General features: G+C 35.2%; 1 protein-coding gene across 1 annotated transcript in view; it reads left to right on the plus strand.

Annotated features, from left to right (window-relative positions):
• UBR1 (ubiquitin protein ligase E3 component n-recognin 1) overlaps positions 1-22291 on the plus strand; it is a 133822-nt gene that overhangs the window by 88026 nt on the left and 23505 nt on the right. Inside the window, exons 29-39 of the mRNA XM_077764583.1 lie at positions 161-342; positions 4639-4844; positions 6281-6374; positions 7107-7256; positions 12192-12289; positions 14942-15035; positions 16268-16416; positions 17810-17865; positions 18879-18975; positions 19766-19833; positions 21747-21897. Of these exons, the coding sequence (XP_077620709.1) occupies positions 161-342; positions 4639-4844; positions 6281-6374; positions 7107-7256; positions 12192-12289; positions 14942-15035; positions 16268-16416; positions 17810-17865; positions 18879-18975; positions 19766-19833; positions 21747-21897 (1345 nt within the window). The remainder of the gene's footprint in view (positions 1-160; positions 343-4638; positions 4845-6280; positions 6375-7106; positions 7257-12191; positions 12290-14941; positions 15036-16267; positions 16417-17809; positions 17866-18878; positions 18976-19765; positions 19834-21746; positions 21898-22291) is intronic.

The following is a 22291-nucleotide window of genomic DNA, read 5'->3' on the forward strand; positions in this document are numbered from 1 at the left end:
GGGGCCTATATTCTAGTTCTGAGACATTAGATTGAATCTAGGCTTAAGGGGAAATCAAGTTTTATCAGACTCTTACTCTAGGAAATTTTGCTGACTGACTAGTATATGTCAGTTTTAACAATTGGATCTTATCCAATTTTTGTGGTTTTTTAATGCCCAGATTACTCATGATAAAGAAAAAGCAGAACGAAAAAGAAAAGCTGAAGCTGCTAGACTGCACCGCCAGAAGATCATGGCTCAGATGTCTGCCTTACAGAAAAACTTTATTGAAACTCACAAACTGATGTATGACAGCACATCAGAAATGTCTGGGAAAGAAGACTCCATTATGGAGGAAGAGAGGTAAAACCTAGCAAAACTAAAAATTAACAACTCAGTTTTTGGAGGGAAAATGACATTCACTTTAAATAAAATTTTTACAAAATATATTTTATAGTAAGAGAAACTATACTGTTTTTAAACTAGCAAAACCACAGTGAAAACTCTAAGGTAATATTGAATATAAGTTTATGTTGATGAACAGTTAAAGTGCGCAATAGTTTGTCAAGAACCTTTGTGCACAAAAAGAAAAATGAGAATGATAAAAATCGAAATCAGCTTCTGTTATCTTGTATGCAGAGGTCCCTTTAGGTACACATTGACGTTATCATTCGTATTATCCACATCATTTTTGTAATTTCTGGTAAAAGTGACTGTAGTTATTACAGATTGGAAAAAAATCTTTCACCTGAAAAATGTGGTTTATTTTTGTTTTTCTTTTTTTGTTAAAGAGAAAGAAGACAGTGCCTATAGTGGTAGTCATGGATAGCACATTAGAATGGTAATCAGTAAATCTGGTTTTCTGAGTTCTACTGTGGTGTGCTCTTGGGGAAATCAGCTAACTCTCTGAGAGCCACACTTTGTGAGCTACTGTATAGTTAAAGTGTGGAAAGAGGCAAAATAAGGATACTTTTAAAAGCATTCCAATATAAAATGTTGTAAATACCTCTTATGCTTTTTTTAAGTATAATTTATTGTCAAGTTGGCTAACATACAGTATATACAGTGTGCTCTTGATTTTGGGGGTAGATTCCCATGATTCGTCACTTATGTATAACACCCATCACTCATCCCAGCAAGTGCCCTCCTCAATGCCCATCACCGTTTTTCCCCTCTTCCCCGTCCTTTGCTTATTTTTAAAAAACAAATTTTCACTGCTCTTTAAATAATGTGTGATGTGTGTAGTTTTAGAAAATTATGCTTTGCAATAACCTTAGAAGTAGACATAAGTTATCTGTCATCCTGAAGATGAGTATGCTAACAAGGACCACAAGGAATAAAGACTATATATTTTATTTTATTTTATTTTATTTTATTTTATTTTACTTTTTAATGTTTTATTTTTGAGAGAGAGAGAGAGACAGCGTGAGCAGGGGAGGGTCAGAGAGAAAGGGAGACACAGAATCGGAAGACAGTCTCCAGGCTCTGAGCTAGCTGTCAGCACAGAGCCTGATGCAGGGCTCAAACCCACGAACCACAGTATCATGACTTGAGCTGAAGTTGGATGCTTAGCTGACTGAGCCACCCAGGCGCCCCAAGACTATATATTTTAAAGATTTAAAAAAAAGATATGAAGGTAAGCTGTCCTTGACTGACAGCTTAGAAATTAATACAAAACTTTATGAACAATTCACAGAAGTTCCAATCCTGGAGATACTTTATATTAGCAACATACTCTTTATGAGAAAAAGACTATCATGTATCTATCCAAAAAGAGGATAGAAGCAAAAATATGGTCATTAACGGCCTTAATTATTTTTATTTATTTTTATTGCCTGATTAATTGCACACATAAATTATTGTATTCTAGTTGAAGAAAACAATTCAAATAACACAGATCTCTTAAACCATCCTCTGCATTCCTGATCTTTTTGCATAGATTATTGTTGTTAATAAATAACTATTGTTCTAGGCCTCTTTCTATGCCTTTATTAACATATATGCATAGATGAGTATTGGTTTTTGTTTTTTAATAGTTCACTTTACCATACCTTTGGTTCTGCAGCTTGGTTTTTTTACTCAGTGTCTTATAAATCTCTTAATGTCATTCCATATAGATCTATTGGATTCCACATGATTCTTTATGACTGCTGCTTAGTAGTCCCTAGTGTGAACATACAGTATTTTGTTTATTAGATTTGGGGCATTTAAGTTGATTTTCCCTTATTTTCTAATTTTCCCTTAACATAAACAGTGTGTCAGAATATTTTTTTATATTTGCTCCCTTGTACAATTGTATAAGTACTTCTCAAGGATGGAAACTAATATGTGAAAGTACTGGCTTATAATTATTTTAAATTTTAATAGATACTATCACAATAAAACTCCAAAGTAGTTTTACCAATTCCTGCCCCCAGGAATTATTTGAGAGTTCCTATTTTCTTCATTTTCATCGGTGCTTATTATTATCACTACTTGAAAATATTTGATGTAGTCAACATTATCAATCTATGCCAGGCTGAATTTCCTTATTACTGTTTAGTACTAGGTTGAGCATCTTTTCAAATGATTGTTCACTAGTCTGTTGTGTTTTGTCTTCTAGGAATTACCTGTTAGTATCCTTTGCTCATCTCTGCTGGGCGTTTTGTTTTATGGATGTTTAGAAGTCATTTAAAATTATAGATACTAAACATTGTTGCATGTTTCCCTGTTTTGCCCTGATTTTCTAACATTAATTATGAAGTTTAGCCATAGAGAAATTTTCAGTGCTGATGAGGACAGATATATCAGTCTTTTGGAGTTTTACTTTTTTGTGTCTCAAAATCACATTTATATTCTCTTACATTTTTTAAAACAAAAATTTTTTTAAAAATTTAAAATGTTTGAGAGAGAGAGAATGAACAAGTGGGGGAGGGGCAGGGAGAGAGAGGGGGACATAGGATCTGAAGCAGGCTCCACACTGAGCCCAATATGGGGCTCAAACTCACAAACTGTGAGATCCTGACCTGAACCAAAGTCAGATGCTTAATTGACTGAGCCACCGAGACACCCCCTAAAACAACATTTTAATTACACAGTTATACTGTCACATTTTCCTTTTAAAAATCAAACATTAGAGATAAAGCTAAAGTTGTTTGAGCACTTGTCTAAATCTGGAACTCCTTTCTGCCCTTTCTCAGAAGATATTCTGGTTTTAAGTTTTATATATCTCCTGTCAGAATTTCTACTATGCTATTACATGCAAATATATGTTAACTATAGAAATTACATAGTATCATTCAGTATTTTGTCTTATTTGCATCAGTGGTATTATGTATGTGTCCTTCTGCAACTTGTCATTTTCACTTGGAAATCTATGCTCTGTGTTCTTACATACAAAACGAGCTCAGGTGTTTCTCAGTCTTGGCATTTGAGCAGCAATTCTTTTTCATGCTCCATAAACTGCAAGACAGTCAGCATCTCTGGCTCATCATTCACTAAATTCCAGTAGTCCTGTAGTCCTTATGATACCAAAGGTAAACCTTAACCCACATATTGCTGAATGCCTCCTATGAGGTGATACCCCATCTAGCTTTTTAAACTGCACCTTTTAAAATTGCATAGTATTCTGTATGATGTAATTTCACTTACATTGATGATGAACATTTAAGTTATTTCTAGTTTGTTGAATGATCTGTGACATTTCAGGGAGCTTCATGCACAGTAAAGAGGCAGTATTGCAAAGTAGTTCAGAGCATGGCCTGTGAGGTCAAATCACATGGGTTAGATCCAGACTCTGCTACTACGTAGTGATGAGTCATTAGGTAAGTCTCTTACTGTCTCTAGGCCTCAGTTTCTTCATCTTAACAATGGAGAGTAATCTTAGCACCTACCTCATAGGATTGTTGGAAAGATTAAATGAGTTAAAGTATTTGAAACAGTGCCTCGTATCACAATCAGTGGTTTATAAATATTTGCTATTATTATATTATTATTATACACATTGAGTGCATATAAAAATTGCTAAATCATTAAGATGTAAGTTTTTATTGTAAAGCCTATCAAAATAGAATAGAAACTTAAATGCCTAAGAAGGAGGAAAGGATAAAACTCTTACAGGTACATATAGTAAGTTTCTGAAGAAGTGTTAATGACACAGGAAAACCACTAAGATATAGGTGAATAAAGCAGCATATAAATCTGTATATGTAATATGATCTTAATTATGTAAAAAAGAATGGTATAAATAGAAAGCGGACCTGATGGGAATATACAAATGGTTATCTCTAGTTTGTAAGTGTATAATGCTTTTTATTTACTTCTTTATGCTTTTCTAGATTTTCCAAAATTTCTTAAGTATGTATTACTTTTCTAATCAGAAAAAAACAGATAACCCTGCTTCTTGGTATGAAAATTAAGTATAGTTATAATACACACTCTACTTTGTGATCTGCTTTTTTTGCACTTAGCAATACAAAATGTATTTTCGAATAAGCACATTAACTGATACGAGCCAGAAAAATTAAGGGGAAAGATTTTAAGCTAATATTGCTGAATATCATTTTTATTTTACTATTTTTCTTCTTAAAGTTCTTGCCCTACAGATACTTAAAACCTACCAAAATATAAAGACAAGTGACCAAAACATGTGTCCTCATTTCTGGTCGTTTCTCTTGGTAGTGCCCCAGCAGTCAGTGACTACTCTAGAATTGCTTTGGGTCCTAAACGGGGTCCGACTGTTACTGAAAAGGAGGTGCTGACATGCATCCTCTGCCAAGAAGAACAAGAGGTGAAAATAGAAAATAATGCCATGGTATTATCGGCCTGTGTCCAGAAATCCACCGCCTTAACCCAGCACAGGGGAAAGCCCATAGAACTCTCAGGGGGTATGTATCGTTTAATAAATATCCTTTCAAGCATCTCTTTTCATACTTATGTAATGAGAAAAAAATATTGGAAGAAGTTTGAGAGTGAGACTGTATTTAGCCTTATTTAGTCAGATCACATTTTACCCATAAGTAAAATGGACTCTAGATCTTTACATATCATGTTGGCTCCTTTATTTTATTTTTTAATTTAAATTTTTGTTACACTTGGCCACATTGCTCAGTCTCTGTCTCTATCTACCTATCTCTCTACCCCTTTTCTCTTTGCTGAACCTTTTGAAAGTAGGATGCAGTCATAAGACATTTCATCCCTAAATGTTCACACATGCATTTTCTAAAACTAAGGATAATCTGTTATATATCTATCATACCATTATCACATTTAAGAAAATGAATAATAATTCAAGAATATTACCTAATATAAAATCATATTTGGATTTTCCAAACTGTCCTCAGCTAGGCTTTTTTAGCTAGACTGTTTTTTTTATTCATTTAGGGTCTAGACATATATAGTGCCTTGCTTTTATTATGTCTCTTTTATTCTATATTAATCTAGAATAGTCACTTGCCCTTTTTATTCATGATGATAACTTCTTGGAAGAATGTAGACCAGTTGTTTTGTACAGAGTCTTACATTGTGAATCTCTGATTGTTGCCTCAAGATTAGGTTCATGTTAAATATTTTCTTGGCAGGAATACTAATTAAGTATTGGTTTTTGTTTTGTTTTGTTTTTGTTTTTTTACATCACATCAGGATTACTGCTTTATAAAATACCCTTGGAATAATAATAATAATGATGATGATGATGATGATAAAAAAGGCTAACATTAACTGAATACTTGCTGTTTGCCAGGCACTGATTAAGTGCTTTATCTGTATTTACTCACTTAATCCACACAACAACGCAATGAGTTTGGTACCAATATTGACTCCATTTACAGATGAAGGAACTGAGGGACAGAGAAGTTAAATAATTTACCCAAGGCCACAAGTTATATGTAATGAAACCAGATTTTTAACCACTTTGTCTTTGCTTTTATCCAGACTTTAATGCCCTAAATAGCCCTTAGAAAGTAATTCAAATTACTCTTAAAATTAGAAGAGCAAATTGTACCTCAATCATAGAAAAATCACTTTAACCACCAAGATAAGGCAGCTTAAACCTAATGTTCAGAATAAAAATACAGAAATAGAAGTTGTCATTAATTCACACTAATTTTAAATCCTACCTGGAAGTCTAGCTTTATATTTTTTTCCTTTTACTTATTATTACTAAGAATATATGTCCTGTTACCATGATACTATGACACTTTACTTGGACATTCCTAAGAAAGTTCATGATTAGAATTTTAGACCTGATAATCTTTTTTTTTCTCCATTTTATAACTGTGGGGGAGATGAATACATAGCTCCTATTTTTGTCTTCCTGTACCAGAAACCCTGGACCCGCTCTTCATGGATCCAGATTTGGCATATGGAACTTACACAGGAAGCTGTGGTCATGTGATGCATGCAGTGTGCTGGCAGAAGTAAGTTGTCTTTCTGACCTGTTCTTGAAAGAAACTAGGAATACTGAAGTTCACTAAAGGCCATAAAAAGGCGTGTTTTCTCGTGTCTTCTTTCCTTTCTTCTTATCTGAATAATTGAAGCAGTTTTAATTAACAAATTTTGTTTGCATGATACCCATTATCTTAACCACCTTCAGAAATGGATGTAATCCATTGCTTCTGATCAGTATTTGTGTAAAAGAAAGCTGTAATCTTTCTTTAAAAAATGTCATTTCCCTAGTAGCGTAGAGGGAAAAGTACCTTTGAGATAGAATAAGACAAGAAATTCTAGTTCGACATCTGGAAGAGAAAAATTTAGAAATATAATTCTTGGGAAGTCTTTTGTATAGGATTCACCCTTTTGGCATTGGATTAAACTGCCTCATTTTCCTGAATAGCCTTTACTACATCAGTTGACCATTGGAAACTGAGGGAAGTGGTGTCTGCATTATATCTCCGTGCTGTTGAGTTAGGAGCCAAGTTATGATTCAGTAAAATTACTTTATGTTTGTTTCTGCCCTAATGTGTTTTCTAGTGTGAATCCAAAAGAATGGGCATCCTATTTCTTCTATAATTGTAACTTGGGTGTTTGGGCATGTAGATTGTGAAGACATTTATTGAAGCAAAAATTCCAAATTTTTGATTTTTGTCACTTGGATTAGAGTGAAGTTACACATATTGTTCTGAATGGACCCGTGTCTTGCAATTTTGCAGGTATTTTGAAGCTGTACAACTGAGCTCTCAGCAGCGTATACATGTTGACCTTTTTGACTTAGAGAGTGGGGAATATCTTTGCCCTCTTTGCAAGTCTCTGTGCAATACTGTAATCCCCATTATTCCTTTGCAACCTCAAAGGATAAACAGGTATATTTTAATTCATGTTTTGGTTATATTTTAAGAAGCTGTCTTTAATCCTTTCATTTGTGCCTAGATTAGATTGCTAGTTTTTTTTTCTGTTTGAAGTAATTAATACTTTTTGATTTTGATTAGATTGCTAGTTTTTTTTTTCTGTTTGAAGTAATTCATACTTTTTGATTTTGATTAGATTGCTAGTTTTTTTTTTCTGTTTGAAGTAATTAATACTTTTTGATTTTGATTAGATTGCTAGTTTTTTTTTTCTGTTTGAAGTAATTAATACTTTTTCTTTCTATAACTTGTATTCTGTCTTTAAAACATGATGAAAAGCTCTGATTCTTGGTCTCTAAATAACTAGAATGTTCATTAACTCAAATCTGTATGTTGTGTGTGTATCTTCTAACAGCCATGAAAAGTAGAACATGAATCTCTACCTTAGCATTCACAAAAGGGAAAGGATGTGAGATTTATCTTTTCCAATAGTCCTTTTATGCCATTAGAGTTAATATTTGGAATTTGGTTTCTCTAAATGTCTTTGTATTATTATTTCTAATTCTGTATTTATCCCTGAAGATCCAATCGCCATAGTTGTAGAGATGTGGACAAAATGTTAACTATAAAAGTAAAGGAAAACAATAGATTAATCATATATCTTTGGATAGTTTCTACGTTTTTAGACTAAGTGGTTTTTTTAAGTTTTTTAATATATTTTATTTATTTCTGAGAGAGAGACAGCATGAGCAGGGGAGGGTCAGAGAGAGAAAGAGACACAGAATGTGAAGCAGGCTCCAGGCTCTGAGCTAGCCATTAGCACAGAGCCCAATGCAGGGCTTGAACCCACAAACCGTGAGATTGTGACCTGAGCTGAAGTTGGACGCTCAACTGACGGAGCCACCCAGGCACCCCTAAACTAAGTTTTTAAACTTTTCTATTCTGACCATCTGTGAGTGTAACTTAACAACGAATCTATTCGTTCTTTATGATAGCTATAGCATGTAATTGTATATTTCTGTGTTGTCACTGTTGTGCACAATAACAGTATTCTTCATGGTTGTTCATTTTCTTAAAACTCAGTGAATTTGTAGTGATCGAACTAAGTTTTACTAAAGAAAATGATTTCGTTGATAAAAACACTTATAGCATGTTTCCACAACAAAGGTGTTCAAAGGTGATAGGCTTGGCAGTCAGGGTCAATAAATAGTTGTTCTAGCTCTACTATTCTTTGTCATTAGAAAACCTAATTGGGGGCACCTGTGGCTCAGTAGGTTGAACGTCTGACTCCCGATTTTGGCTCAGGTCATGATCTCCCAGTTCACGAGATCAAGCCCCATGTCTTGTTAGGCACTGGCAGCACAGAACCTGCTTAGGATTCTCTCTCTCCTTCCCCCACTCATGCTCATTCTCTTTCTCAAAATAAATAAATTTTATTTATTATTTATTTTATTAAAAAAATTTTTTTTAATGTTTACTTATTTCTAGGAGAGAGAGAGAGACAGCGTGAGCAGGGGAGGGTCAGAGNATAAATAAATTTTGAAAAAAGAGAAAACCTGATTTGGAAATTGTCTTCTACTCAGCCACTTGGGACATAGAATGTCATCTTTTAGAAAGAAGGTGGCCTCCGAATCGTTTATCTTTTTATTTTTTCCATAACTGATGTGTTCTAGACTCTCTACCAAGCCCTTGCTACATTATTTTTTTTAATACTCAAAATAATCTAACAAAGGTAGATACTGCTACTCCCATTTAAAAGATAAGAAATTAGAGACTACGAGTAGTTTTTACTTATCCCAAGACAGACTCAGAATTTGAACCCAGACTTGACTCCAAAGCCTTATGTAACTATGCACGTGAAGACAAAAATAAAACAAATCATAGTAAAATTAAGTGACTTTCCAACTTTTTGTTGGCCTTTATATTTTAAGCCTTTTTTACACGATGGTTTCCCAACTAAAGATTTTTAAACAAGAAAATTGTTCTCTAAAGGAATATTCAGCACCCACTTTCCTTGATGTCTTTAAGTATAGGATGCTGCAGGGGCAACTGGGTTTGTTAAACTTCCAACTCTTGATTTTGGCTCAGGTCATGATCTCACAGTTTCGTGAATTTGAGCCCAACATCAGGCTCTGCACTGATACTGTGGAGCCTGCTGTGGATTCTCTCTCTTTCCCTCTCTCTCACTGTCTCTCCCCTGCTTGTGCACTGCCTCTGTCTCTCTCAAAATAAATAAACTTAAAAATTAAAAAAAAAAATTACAGGATGCTGCAAGGCAATCCTTTTTAAAGTTAGACTGATCCTCAAGAAGATGTGGTTTATCTGTACGATGGAATGCTACATGGCAATGAGAAAGAATGAAATCTGGCCATTTGTAGCAACGTGGATGGAACTTGAGGGTGTTATGCTGAGCAAAATAAGTCAGGCAGAGAAAGACAGATACCATAAGTTTTCACTTATAAGTGGATCAGGAGAAACTTAACAGAGGACCATGGGGGAGGAGAAGGGGAAAAAAGTTGGTGGGGAGAGGAAGGGAGGCAAACCATAAGAGACTCTTGAATACTGAGCACAAACTGAGGGCTGATGGGGGTAAGGGAGGGGGGAAGAGGGTGATGGGCATGGAGGAGGGCACTTGTTGGGATGAGCACTGGGTGTTATATGGAAACCAACTTGACAATAAACTATGAAAGAAAAAAAAATAATAAAGTTAGACTGATCCGTACAACTGGGTCACTTTGAACCCTGTGACACCTTTATTACTTAGGAGGTGACACATAAATACATAACATTTTTATTAAACACTTGACATTACCTGTGTAGTTGAATATATTTGCCTCTTTTGGTTTTAGAAAATCAACATGAGTATAGTCTAAGGTAGTAAAGTTAACAGTGTATAAAAAAGTTTATCAAAACTAATGAACTGATATTTTTAAAGAATAATGGTCCTAACAAATCGTAGTACACTTTAATTTCTGAAAACAGGAAAAATTCTTAGGTCAGATTTATGTCCAGATATATGAATTTTGTCACAGTTCGTTATATATTTTGACTTCACTCATCATCGTTTCCATAGGTAAATTCTCATTTTATAGTCCTCTTTAATAACGTTGTTTCTAGTCTGCCTTGGTTGTTAATAACAGTTTGGTCAAGTCCCTGCCCTTACGGAATTTCTGTTACTGAGGGAAGAGACCAACAATAAACACAAATGCAGAATGTTGAGGGATGAGAAATATTTTGACAAAACTAAAGCAGCAGGGCTAGAAACAAACTAGGTGCATGAGACTGTAGACACAGTCCTCAGAAATCTCCCCTTTGGGATAATGACATTTGAATAGAGTCCTGAATGAAGTGAAGTAGTGCTATTCTCTGGGAGAAGAAAATTCTAAGCACAGGCAATACCAAGAACAAACACCCTGGGGGTGCCTGGATGGCTCAGTTGGTTGAGCATTGATTTCGGCTCAGGTCATGATCTCACGTTTGGAGGGTTCAAACTCCATGTCCGGCTCTGTGCTGAATGCTTGCTTAGAGCCCGGAGCCTGCTTTGGATTCTGTGTCTCCTTCTGTCTCTGCCCCTCCCCCACTCACACTCTTTCTCTCTCTCTCTCTCAAAAATAAATAAATGTAAAAAAAAGAAAAAAAATTTTTAAATAAAAAGAGAAAACACCCTGAAGTAGGAATATCATCAGCATGTTTGAGGCACAGCAAAAGCCAGCATGCGTGGAATGGAACAAGCAAGGAACCAGATCATAAAAGGGCTTATAAGATTAGAAATTAGAATCTTATTTTTAGTTTAAAAACACAAAGTATTTTATGTGTGGTGGGAAACCATTGGAGTACTTTGAACAGGGCAGTTATGATCAGATTTATACTTTAAAAGATCCCCTTGGCTGTTCTACAATGAATATAGGTAATAATGAAGCACTAATGTAGAAACAGGATGTATTGAAATAGTTCCAGTGAAGAATAAAGTAACTTGGGTTAGGGTAGTATTAATGGAAGTAGAAAAAAGTGATCAACTTGGAATATATTTAAACGGTAAAATCAGCAAGACTAGTTGCTGGATTCAAATGTGGGTTGTGAGAGAATCTGAGAAATCAGTGACGACACCTAGTTTTTGATTTGAGTCACTAGAATGGTGATTCCATTTATTGGTATTTGTTATTTCTAGATGATAGGCCTATGAATGTTATCTTACTCCTTGTACTTTTAAAATTCTTCTCTCCCCCAAACTACATTTTTACTTGTATTTATGTATTTATTTTATTGAAATGTAGTTGACACACAGTGTTACCTTAGTTCAAGTGTACAGTATTCAACAAGTCTGTATTATGCTGTACTCACCATAGGTGTAGCTCCCATCAGTCACACACAGCACAGTTGCAATACTATTGACTATATTCCCTATGCTGTACCTTCACCCCCATGACTTATTAATTCTATAACTAAAAACCTGTATCTCCCTCTCTCTTTCACCCTTTTGTGCCCATTCCCTCACCTACTCCCCTTTCTGGCAGCCATCAATTTGTTCTTTGTATTTATGGGTCTTCATTTGTTTTGTTTTTTAGATTCCACATACAAGTGAAATCACACGGTATTTGTCTTTCTCTGTCTGACTTATTTCACTTAGCATAATACCCTCTGGTCCCATCCATGTTGTCACAAACAGCAAGATCCCACCCTTTTTGTTATGGCTGAGTAATATCCCATTGTGTGTGTGCGTGTACATCTTCTTTATCCATTCATCTATCAATGGGGACTTAGGTCACTTCCATATTGCGGCTGTTGTAAATGATGCTAAAACTACATTTTTAGACATATGTGCTTCTATGACCTAGGAAGCTAATCTGAAGGAATTTGATTTTTTCATACAACCAGTTGTCCATAGAAAGACGCTACGAGTTCAGCTTTTCAGTTGTGCCAATGGCTTAATAATTTTTAAATATCATTTTTCAGTGAGAATGAAGAGACTTTTGATCAACTTTTGACCCTGGCACAATGGATACAGACTGTCCTGGCTAGAATATCAGGTTATAATATGAAACATGCTAAAGGTTTGCTCAAAATTATTTTATATTTTGCTGTGTGAGATTTAAGTGTCAGAGTCTTTAATGTTTTTCTGAAGTACTTATTGCTCTAAAATATGGTTTGCAGTTACAGACTTGTTGACTCTCAGGAACTAAAGGTTTTTAAAGCCAAAATTAAGTTTGGCTTAAATCACTTAATTTTCATCCTGGCAAACAATATAGACAATGATAAATCTGGAGTCACACTGCTTGGAGCTAAATCTTAGATCTATTGCCTACTGTCTCTGTGATCTTGGACAAGTTATTTAACCTCTCTGTGCCTCAACTTTCTTACTTACAGGGTAAGAATAATAATAGTACCTATCTCACTGACTTAAGGATTGAGGTATCCTGTGTAAAGTAGAACAGTGCGTGGTACATAGTAAATACTGTATGAGCATTAGCCATTACTATTACTAATTTTAATATATTGTCATTAAAATTAATAATAACAAAAACAACATTTTAAAACTGTTACCTCATTTATATATTCCTTACAATTGAGGGATAAGACTAAAAAAGTCTAAAGACTCTGAGAAGTAAACAATGGCAGGCTGATTAAGAAGGGAAGTCAAAATTTGAAGAATGATTTGTAGAGGCAGTAAATTTCCTTGGGTTTTTTCCTCCTTTATTACCCAGCTTTGAACTCAGCATAGCCTGAGTCACAGAGCTTTGCAATGGACATGAATAGCAAAAAGTTCAAGAGAGATGCCCTCATTCTGGCCAGAGGACCAGGAAAAGAAGTTCTTCAGAACTGGAAAGTGTAAAGGGAATTCTTGTTGTGTTGGGTTTTGTTTGGCTTTTGTTTTTCCCTATTCTGACCCTCTTCTGAGGCCAGTCCCAGTCACGGAACTGCAGTGCCATGGTGGCCACATAGATATGTAAAATCCCAAGAGAAAACCAGTCTCTCTGGCTGAAGGAACTGGAAAAAAGGGACCTGTGTGTTCCATAGAATGCAGGGTGAATCCTCATTTTTTTTCTGTCTTTGTCTCACAGCTTCATCCCAAGGGTAGCCCTAGTCACCTGAATCTGCTTAACAACAGAAGGGACTAAAACTGAGAGAAACATGTCATTATGGCCAGAGCAGCTGGGGAACAGTGTCCCTTAGAGCTAGACAATATGGGGGAAATGCCAGAGAGAAGAGAGCTAGAGAAGGGGAATCTTCTATTTTTGAGAACAGCACAGATCCTGGGCTTGCCTCCAGGCTGCACATGTGCAGACCAGACCCAGAGAAACAGCAACAGGTTTGAGAATGAAGCTGCATTAAACCATCACTTAAGTCCCAGACTAACCCCTGAGTAGTGCATGTACAGTCAGACCCAAACAGTGTAGCAAAGGCTCTAAGACATTGGAACCACCACACACAGACAGTGGGACAGAAATTGTTGAAACTAATTGGGTTGATTGCCTACTGGAACAAAAAGAAAGGTACATTTTTCCGGGAATTTTAAGAAGACCCAAAACTTCACAGTGTAATATTCAAAATATCCAAGGTACAATACAAAATTACCCAACATACAAAGAACCAGGAGAATCTGACCAATCTCAAGGAAAAAAACAGTTGTGAGATGTTTTAACATTGTACTTTTTAGACAAAATTTCAAAGCACCCAATACTCATTAAACATAAGGTAAAGGTGAACACTTTGGAAATGAATGGAAAAAATGTGAGTTCTCAGCAGAAAAACATAGAAACTATTAAAAAAAAGAACCAAATGGAAATAATAGAATTGAAAAAACACTATATGAAATAAAAGTTAACTGGATGGGCTCAATAGTGAAATGGAGATGGGAAGGATAAGAGTTAGTGAACTTGAAATCTGATCAGTGGAAATTACCCAGTCTGAAGAATAGACAGAAAAGTGATGAAGAAAAAAGAAAAATAGCTTTAGAGACACATAGGCCCAAGTTTTTAAATCCAATATTTATATCATACAAGTCCTGAAAAGAAAAAGGATGATACAAAAAAAAAAAAATCTGAAGAAATGATGACTGAAAACCTCCCCAATTTAGTGAAATACATAAATTTACAGATTTAAGTTCAGTGAAACTCAAAGATAAACTAAAAGAAAATCACACTCAGATCATACCCAAACTGCTGAGAACCAAAGATGAAGGAAAAATGTCTCAAGAGCAAGCAGGAAAAGACAGCTCGTTCCACATATGGGAACAACGATTCTAATTTGATAAGGACATGGAGCCACAAAGAGTATTCACTCAAGGTCTTAGTAATAGGGACAGAGTTAGGATGCCAACCCAGGCAGCTTGGCTCCAGATCGTTGGCTCTTACTCACTAATGTATGCTGCCTTACTAATAGAATACTATGCATTCATTAAAAATGGAAATAGAGGGAGAGTTGCTCATGTGGAAAGACGTTTATGATCTGTTGGTGAAAAAACAAGATACAGAACAGTATTATAAATGTCTTTTTAAAACAGTCTGTATGTGTAACATTTATATGGAGAACAGAGAGAATCACCCAAATGTTATTTGAGTAGAGAAGTTTTGAACGATTGTTTATTGCTTATTAACATTTTCTAAGTTTTCTAAAATGGTCACATATAATTTTAAAAAGCTAGAAAAGTGTGTGTCACACTAAACTCTCATGATTTTTCATTCTTTCTCCTTTTCCTTTTTAAGGAGAAAACCCAACAATTCCAGTCTTAGTTGATCAGGGAATGGGTGATTCCACTTTTGAGTTCCATTCTATCCTGAATTTTGGGATTCAGCCTTCGTAAGTATCTAAATAAGTTAAGAGTAGTTTGTAAATGACTGTAAAAATAAGAGTGAAGAACAGTCCTTCCTTCCTGCTTTGTTTCCTGCCTTATTTGCAAAATTGTTTCTTTATCCCATTTTTCTCTTGTTTCTCCCTCGAGTTTTATTTTACAATAAAATTAAGTGGTTTGAGGTATTAGAGTTATGTGTATTAAGGTGAATCTTGCCTGTAATTAACCATTTTTGACCAGCAAAAATGCCATTTCTATATAGCTCAACCTACAATAAGAGCAGAATTTAAGACTTCAATTAAAGTCATATCTAACTCTGACTTCTATAAAGTCTCAGGTCACTCCTCCCCTCATTCATTTTTCTTGTTTGTAAAATTGAAACATAGCTTCTTATCTTACATCATAAGGTTATTGGAAAAATACTTATGTGAAAACACTTTGAAAAATATAATATATCCAAATCAGGTATTATTATTATTTAATAAATACTATCTGATGTACACTTTTTTAGTTGTGATCCTTGTTTATATTTTGAATCCCATTGCTACTGAAAATATAGGTTAGAGGGGTGCCTGAGTGGCTCAGTTCATTAGCATATGGCTCTTGATTTTGGCTCAGGTCATGAACTCATGATTCATGAGATCTTATTAACGGTGCAGAGCCCACTTGGGATTCTCTCTCTCCTTCTCTCTCTGCCCCTCCCTCGCTCACACTCACATGCGAGCGCACTCTCTCTCTAAATAAATAAACTTTAAAAAAAAAAAGAAAATTTTTGTTACAAAAGGAAGTTCAGGAAATCAGAAAATATCACTCCCGAGTACATCATGTATTCATTCTCTCTGTCTCACATCACACCCTGTTAACACCGAAGTCCCGTTTAGTCCCTTTTTCAGACATTAAAACTTGTTAGGTCAGATCTGTTTGTTCTGAATTTTATTCCTTCTCTCCAGTCTGTCCTTAATTTGGACCTGGATCCTTTCTGCTGTGATCCATTACTACATCTTTTGTAGGAAGTAAAGTTATGAGTCATTAGCATTTATAAGAGAGATGTTTCTGCCTATAAGCAATACAGCCCATTTTTTTCTTCAGAGGCTCTAATCTCTAATTTGACAAAGAGCATTTTACTTTGTCAAAAGGAGCTAAATTATTGTTTCAGTACCTAAATTGTTAACTTTTTGCTGTACCTTACTCTGTTGGTAACCCCTTTTATTAAATCACTTTTTTCTTGTTTTATTTTTAGGATAAAATATTCTAATAGCATCAAGGAAATGGTCATTCTCTTTGCTACAACAATTTATAGAATTGGACTAAAAGTACCTCCTGATGAAACGGATCCTCGAGTCCCCATGATGACCTGGAGCACATGTGCTTTCACTATCCAGGCAATTGGTAAAGCCTATGAGAGACTGCTTTGGAGGATTCATAGAAAAAGAATTGACATTGACTGACAAAAATGTTTCCTTTTCCTTGATATCTTAAAATAGTTTGAATTGTTTTAGGACCATTGGTATCTCAGTAGATTAGTGTGGCCTGATGCCAGTTAGTCTGAGAATTTTTGTATTGATCCCTTTTTAACTACAATATTGGCCATATGCAACATATGCTCAAAATGTTTGAAAGGTATAGCATAAAGGAAGCCATATTCAAAAGTTAGCAGATTCATAACCTATGAATATCAAGGGGAAAAAAGCAAAGGAAGAAGAATCAAGCGATTTAATCAAGAGATTTAAATAGAATAGAATAGAATAGAATCTGAACAAATCAATAAGAAATGTAAGCATTCTTTGGAGTCATGATCTGCTACTAAAGTCTCGTGACACTTTCAGTGAACATATTTTACACTTTATTATCTTTCGCAAGACAAACATTAGAAATTGGGAGTTTATATTTAATTATATTTAACATTAAAAAAGGTCACAGTTTTTGTCACAAAAGTGATGAGAAGTTCACTGGAGGACTGAATCTTCCTATGTGGTTCTGTAACCTAGTAATTGAGTTTTATTATGTTAATATAGTAGTATGCCGTTTTCACTTCAGTGCTTTTTCCATTCCACGGACATAGTGCTATACTTTATTCCTAGTGCATAAGCACCTGACTTACTTCTCTACACTTCCTTATGAGTGTGGCATGACATACACCAGGACATGTTGGCACAGTTAGGAACTACAGTTGAGGAATCAATATACAGGGTCTTTTATTGCTGTCCATTCAAAGATGGAAAAAGAAAACAGGAAGTAAACCTTCCTTACTCATAGGTGTATCTGCTGCCAAATAGCAATGAAAATTAGAGTAATTTAGCAACAAATGCCCTTGCCAACAAGGCAAAAGGTATCTGAATCCATGGGGTTTTTTTAATTTTCAGTTTCTTATTTTCCTGTAATGTAATTTTTAATAGTATGTATAAGAGCAATAGTTACCTGTATCTGCCTTATGTATTTTAAAACAAAATAGTTATGACTATACTTAAAATTACTTGTTGAAAAATATTTTGTGTAGAAGAGATGTTAAGATGATGAAAAATAAACCAGGATGCTTTGTTTTTCCCAGGTATTCTCTGTAGAGAGCTGCTGGGACTTTATTATTTATAGTAACAATTTGCTTCTATAATATCTTCTCACTCAAAAATTTGGAAATTTTGGTATAGACTTAAATATGAAACTTTGAAGGGGAAAAGTACAAATCATCTGGTCCAAAATATAATTAAAGAACATCCGATAGAAACCAAGTTTACAATTATAGTAGTATTCAGGATTTATTATTTTTGTTTTCTTACTCTTTGAGAAAACCTCTTGGGAGATGAAGGAAAACCTCTGTTTGGAGCACTTCAAAATAGACAGGTATGTATATTCTGGCAGGGTATGTGTAACTCATGGTAGGCTTTTTTGGTACAGTCTACAGTTAATTTACTAGTTGTTAAAATCGTTTTTTTAATTCATTCCTTTTTCTGTAAAAATTTACTTATTTTTTTTTTTTTTGCAAAGCTACTTCAGTCTCACAGGAGACTGAATGGCCAGCAGTGTGCACTTTAGAGAGCTTACTCAATCTTGGTGGTTAAATGTAATTCGTAGAAAGATTTCAGATGATACTTAGTCCCTTTTTTTCTTTCTTTCTCTACTTTTTGCCAAATCAGAAACTCAGTGTCTCCTACATTTTCCTTCCTCACTAATTTTATGCTGTCATGTAACATTAAGTATTAATGCTGGCTTAACTCTAAATAGATCGTCATAGTGAATTCAAGAGTAAAACTAAGCATGCCTCCTAATGGGCAGATCTTGACACTACAGGACTGTACCCCTATCTCCAGGCCTACGCTCAAGAAATAACCCTATGAAAACAGAGTGGGCGACCAAGGATTCCCTAAAACATCCCCACTCCTAGCCATTTCCCTCTTGCTTTCCTGACAGCTGGCACAGGGGATTTTTAATGTACAATGTGCTTCCCTACCCTTGCCGGCCGTCTGTTTGAAAAGCATATCTATTCCTTGAATTCAGTGGGGATTTTCTGACCATCATTTAAGAATTTTTATAAATTTTTTTGCCCAGGCCTCAGAGTACATTAATCCAGACATTTAAGAAATTCACTCTGGGGAAAATGAGTACCTAAATGAGAATTGAAATAATTATAGCTTTAATGTCTCTTGGTCATGGGAAAATCTATTAAAATTTGATGAGTTCATAAAACTTTCTGAAAGTATCAAAAATAGTATAAATATTATACCTTATTTGCAAGAATGTTAATTATATAATAGGTCTACAATTAATTCTTCCAGTCTGGGATTGATTTTTACAGTGAATGACTTAGGTCTTTCATCTTCCCTTATCTTTTTCTCTTCCTCTCTCTTACAATCTAGCATAATGGTCTCAAAGCATTAATGCAGTTTGCCATCGCACAGAAGATTACCTGTCCTCAGGTCCTGATACAGAAACATCTGATTCGTCTCCTATCAGGTAGAGTCTTCTCTGAGTATGATTATATTATTATATGTCCTTTTCCATTGCATTTCTGGCAGTGTATTTCTTTTGGGAGCAACACACTGCACTAATTTTGAACACTACTATAGCAGCTTTACAAAAGAAAAAACAAAGACATAGATGTCCATACAATAACTGTAGTCTTAGTTTAAAACTCAGGTATTTTCCAAATGTTTTCAAGTTATGCCCCTTGTACCTACCTAGAGACTTTATTGAATCAGTATCTACAACCGCTAACATATTTTTGTCCTAATCTGGTTAGAAAAGGGGCAATGCCATGGAAAGATCATTTAAAAATAGGTTTAATTTTGCTGGTTCAAGGGGACATTCTTCATCCTTGTTTCACTTATACTGCTTTGCATGCTCTCTTTGCTCCTCTCCAAATTGTTCACATATTTAATGTATCACAAAACATTTAGAAATGTATAGTTAGGAAAAAAGTATTAAGGAACATTTTATAAAAGCGATTTTTCTTATTCATTGAGCAAATATTTATTGAACAATCTCTATTTCATTTATGCTCTTTACCTTTTCCTTCTGGATCTTTTCTTTTAACACATAAATTATATCCAAGGCTTTCTGAGTATAGTTTATCTTTTATCTTTAATTATGGTCCCCATACCCTAAAGGTATAATATGCTATTTTACCAGTTTCTGTATTTTATGTCCCTACTATATTTTTGTTTTAGGTGTTTTGCATTATATTTAACTACATTGCTCTCTTACTGAATGAATTGCACTGTTGTTTGGTTTTTTTTTTTTATAGTTGTTCTTCCTAACCTAAAATCAGAAGATACACCTTGCCTTCTATCTATAGATCTATTTCATGTTTTGGTGAGTGTTCTTAAAGTCTCTCAAGTTTATAATTTCATGTATTTTCCTCATTCAAGTTCATGTTCTTTGTTCAAGATTATAAATTTTGGTGTTCAGATTATGAAATTTAGTCTCTTGTCCATTCTGTTTAAAATAGATATTTGAATGAGACTGTCAAAATTATTTTAATGTTTATTTTTGAGAGAGAGAACAAGAGAGAGAACAGGGGAGGGACAGAGAGAGACACACACATAATCCAAAGCAGGCTCCAGGCTCTGAGCTGTCAGCGCAGAGCACGATGCAGGACTTGAACTCAATCATGACCTGATCCCAAGATCATGACCTGAGCCCAAGTCAGATGCTTAACCGACTGAGCCACCCAGGCATCCCTCAAAATCACTTTAAAAGTGAAATACATTTACTCTTTCTTTTGTAACAGTTCTTGTCCTAGTTGATTACATTGAGTTGGTGTCTGTCCAAGCAGACTTTTTAAAATATATATTATGCTTTCTTCCTCCCCCCTTTTCTTAACTTGTTTACATTATAAGCAGTAAATGACAGTATGAGCTGTCTTTAAATCATTAATCATTGGTGATGGGTGCCTGGCCATTGACACATCTAGGCTTCCTTCAAACAATGGATAGGTGGCAACTGTTTTGTGAGTTTCTTGCAGAGCTTTTCCAGCCCTGCAAGATAAATTTTTCAAAATAAGTTCTCTAGAGAGACCATTGGTGAGGTTGGGAGTTTGGAGTTTGTGAATACAGGATTAGTCAGTATCCTCCAACCCTCATTGTTTAGGACTCTCCCCATTGGTTATCACTCCTGTATTTTGGAATCTTTTGGAGAAACTTTGGAAGGAATGCTGGTAAATAGGCTCTAGGCCCTGAGATTCTAATTTAATTGGACTAGCCTGTGTATCAGTGTTCTTTAAAGAGCTCCTTATGTTATTGTAATGTTCAATCTTCTTAACCACAGGATTGAGGCTGCTACCTAGAACAAGAAGTTTCAGCAAAGGGATAACCCGTTAGGTGATGACTTTTGTTCTCCATTTATGGTACACTATATTCTAAGATACTCTATTGAATAATTAGGGAAAATGTTGTGGTTGGTTATAAAAAGAAACCCACACAGGGATGCCTGGCTGGCTCAGTCAGTAGAGCATGCAACTCTTGACCTCAGGGTTGTGAGTTAAAGCCCCACATTGGGTGTAGAGATTACTGAAAAATAAAATGTTTAAAAAACAACAACAACAAACAGTATGGAGGTTCCTCAAAAAATTAACAATAGAACTCCCCTATGACCCAGCAGTAACACTGCTGGGAATTTACCCAAGGGATACAGGAATGCTGATGCATAGGGACACATGTACCCCCATGTTCATAGCAGCACTCTCAACAATAGCCAAAGTATGGAAAGAGCCTAAGTGTCCATCAACCGATGAATGGATCAAGAAGGTGTGGTATGTTTATATAATGGAATACTACATGGCAATGAGAAAGAATGAAATCTGGCCATTTATAGCAACATGGATGGAACTAGAGGGTGTTATGCTGAGCGAAATAAGTGAAGCAGAGAAGGACAAATACCATATGTTTGCACATGTAGGTGGATTAGGAGGAAGCTAACAGAGGACGATGCGGGAGAAGAAGGGGAAAAATAGTTGGGGAGAGGGAGGGAGACAAACCATGAGAGACTCTTGAATGCTGAGAACAAACTGAGGGCTGATGGTGGTGGGGGAGAGGAAAAGGGGGGTGATGGGCATGGGGGAGGGCACTTATTGGGATGAGCCCTGGGTGTTTTATGTAAACCAACTTGACAATAAACTATTTAAGAAAAAAAAAAAAACACACAAACATGCTCTATACTTTCAGTTACGAGATTAGCTCATACTGGTCTTTATTGTTACTCCTGTTGATCTCTGTTTTTTCTTATAGGTTGGTGCTGTGTTAGCATTCCCATCCTTGTATTGGAATGACACTGTAGATCTGCAGCCTTCAACAATTAGTTCCTCGTATAACCACCTTTATCTCTTCCATTTGATCACCATGGCACACATGCTTCAGATCCTTCTGACCATAGATACAGGTAAAGCTCATATCAGTTGTTAACTGTAAAATAAGTAACATTTGCCCATGGTTTATTGGCAAAACTAATTATGCATGTGATTAGTCATATCACATATTTCTAAATTCTGTTATTTCTCTTGTTGAATGATCGTTTATTTGTTTCTTTATGTATGTTGTTTAAACAGCAAATTAGAAGAGCTGTGAAAGGGATAATTAGTTAAACCACCTGATTCTCTAACTAACTTGCAGCTGCTTTCCAGGTATACAGGAAGACCGTTTGGACCTGCTATACACTTTTTCAGATTTCCTAATCTCAGTCTTGGGGATTAGTCTCTCCAATGTTTGACTCTACCTGAATACTTTCAGTCTTCTGATAAGCCTGTTTAGAAAACCATTCTTGATTCCTCCAGCTA

This window comes from Crocuta crocuta, unplaced genomic scaffold (genome assembly GCF_008692635.1).
Source record: "Crocuta crocuta isolate KB4526 unplaced genomic scaffold, BGI_CrCroc_1.0 scaffold102, whole genome shotgun sequence".
Classification (NCBI taxonomy): Eukaryota; Metazoa; Chordata; class Mammalia; order Carnivora; family Hyaenidae; genus Crocuta; species Crocuta crocuta.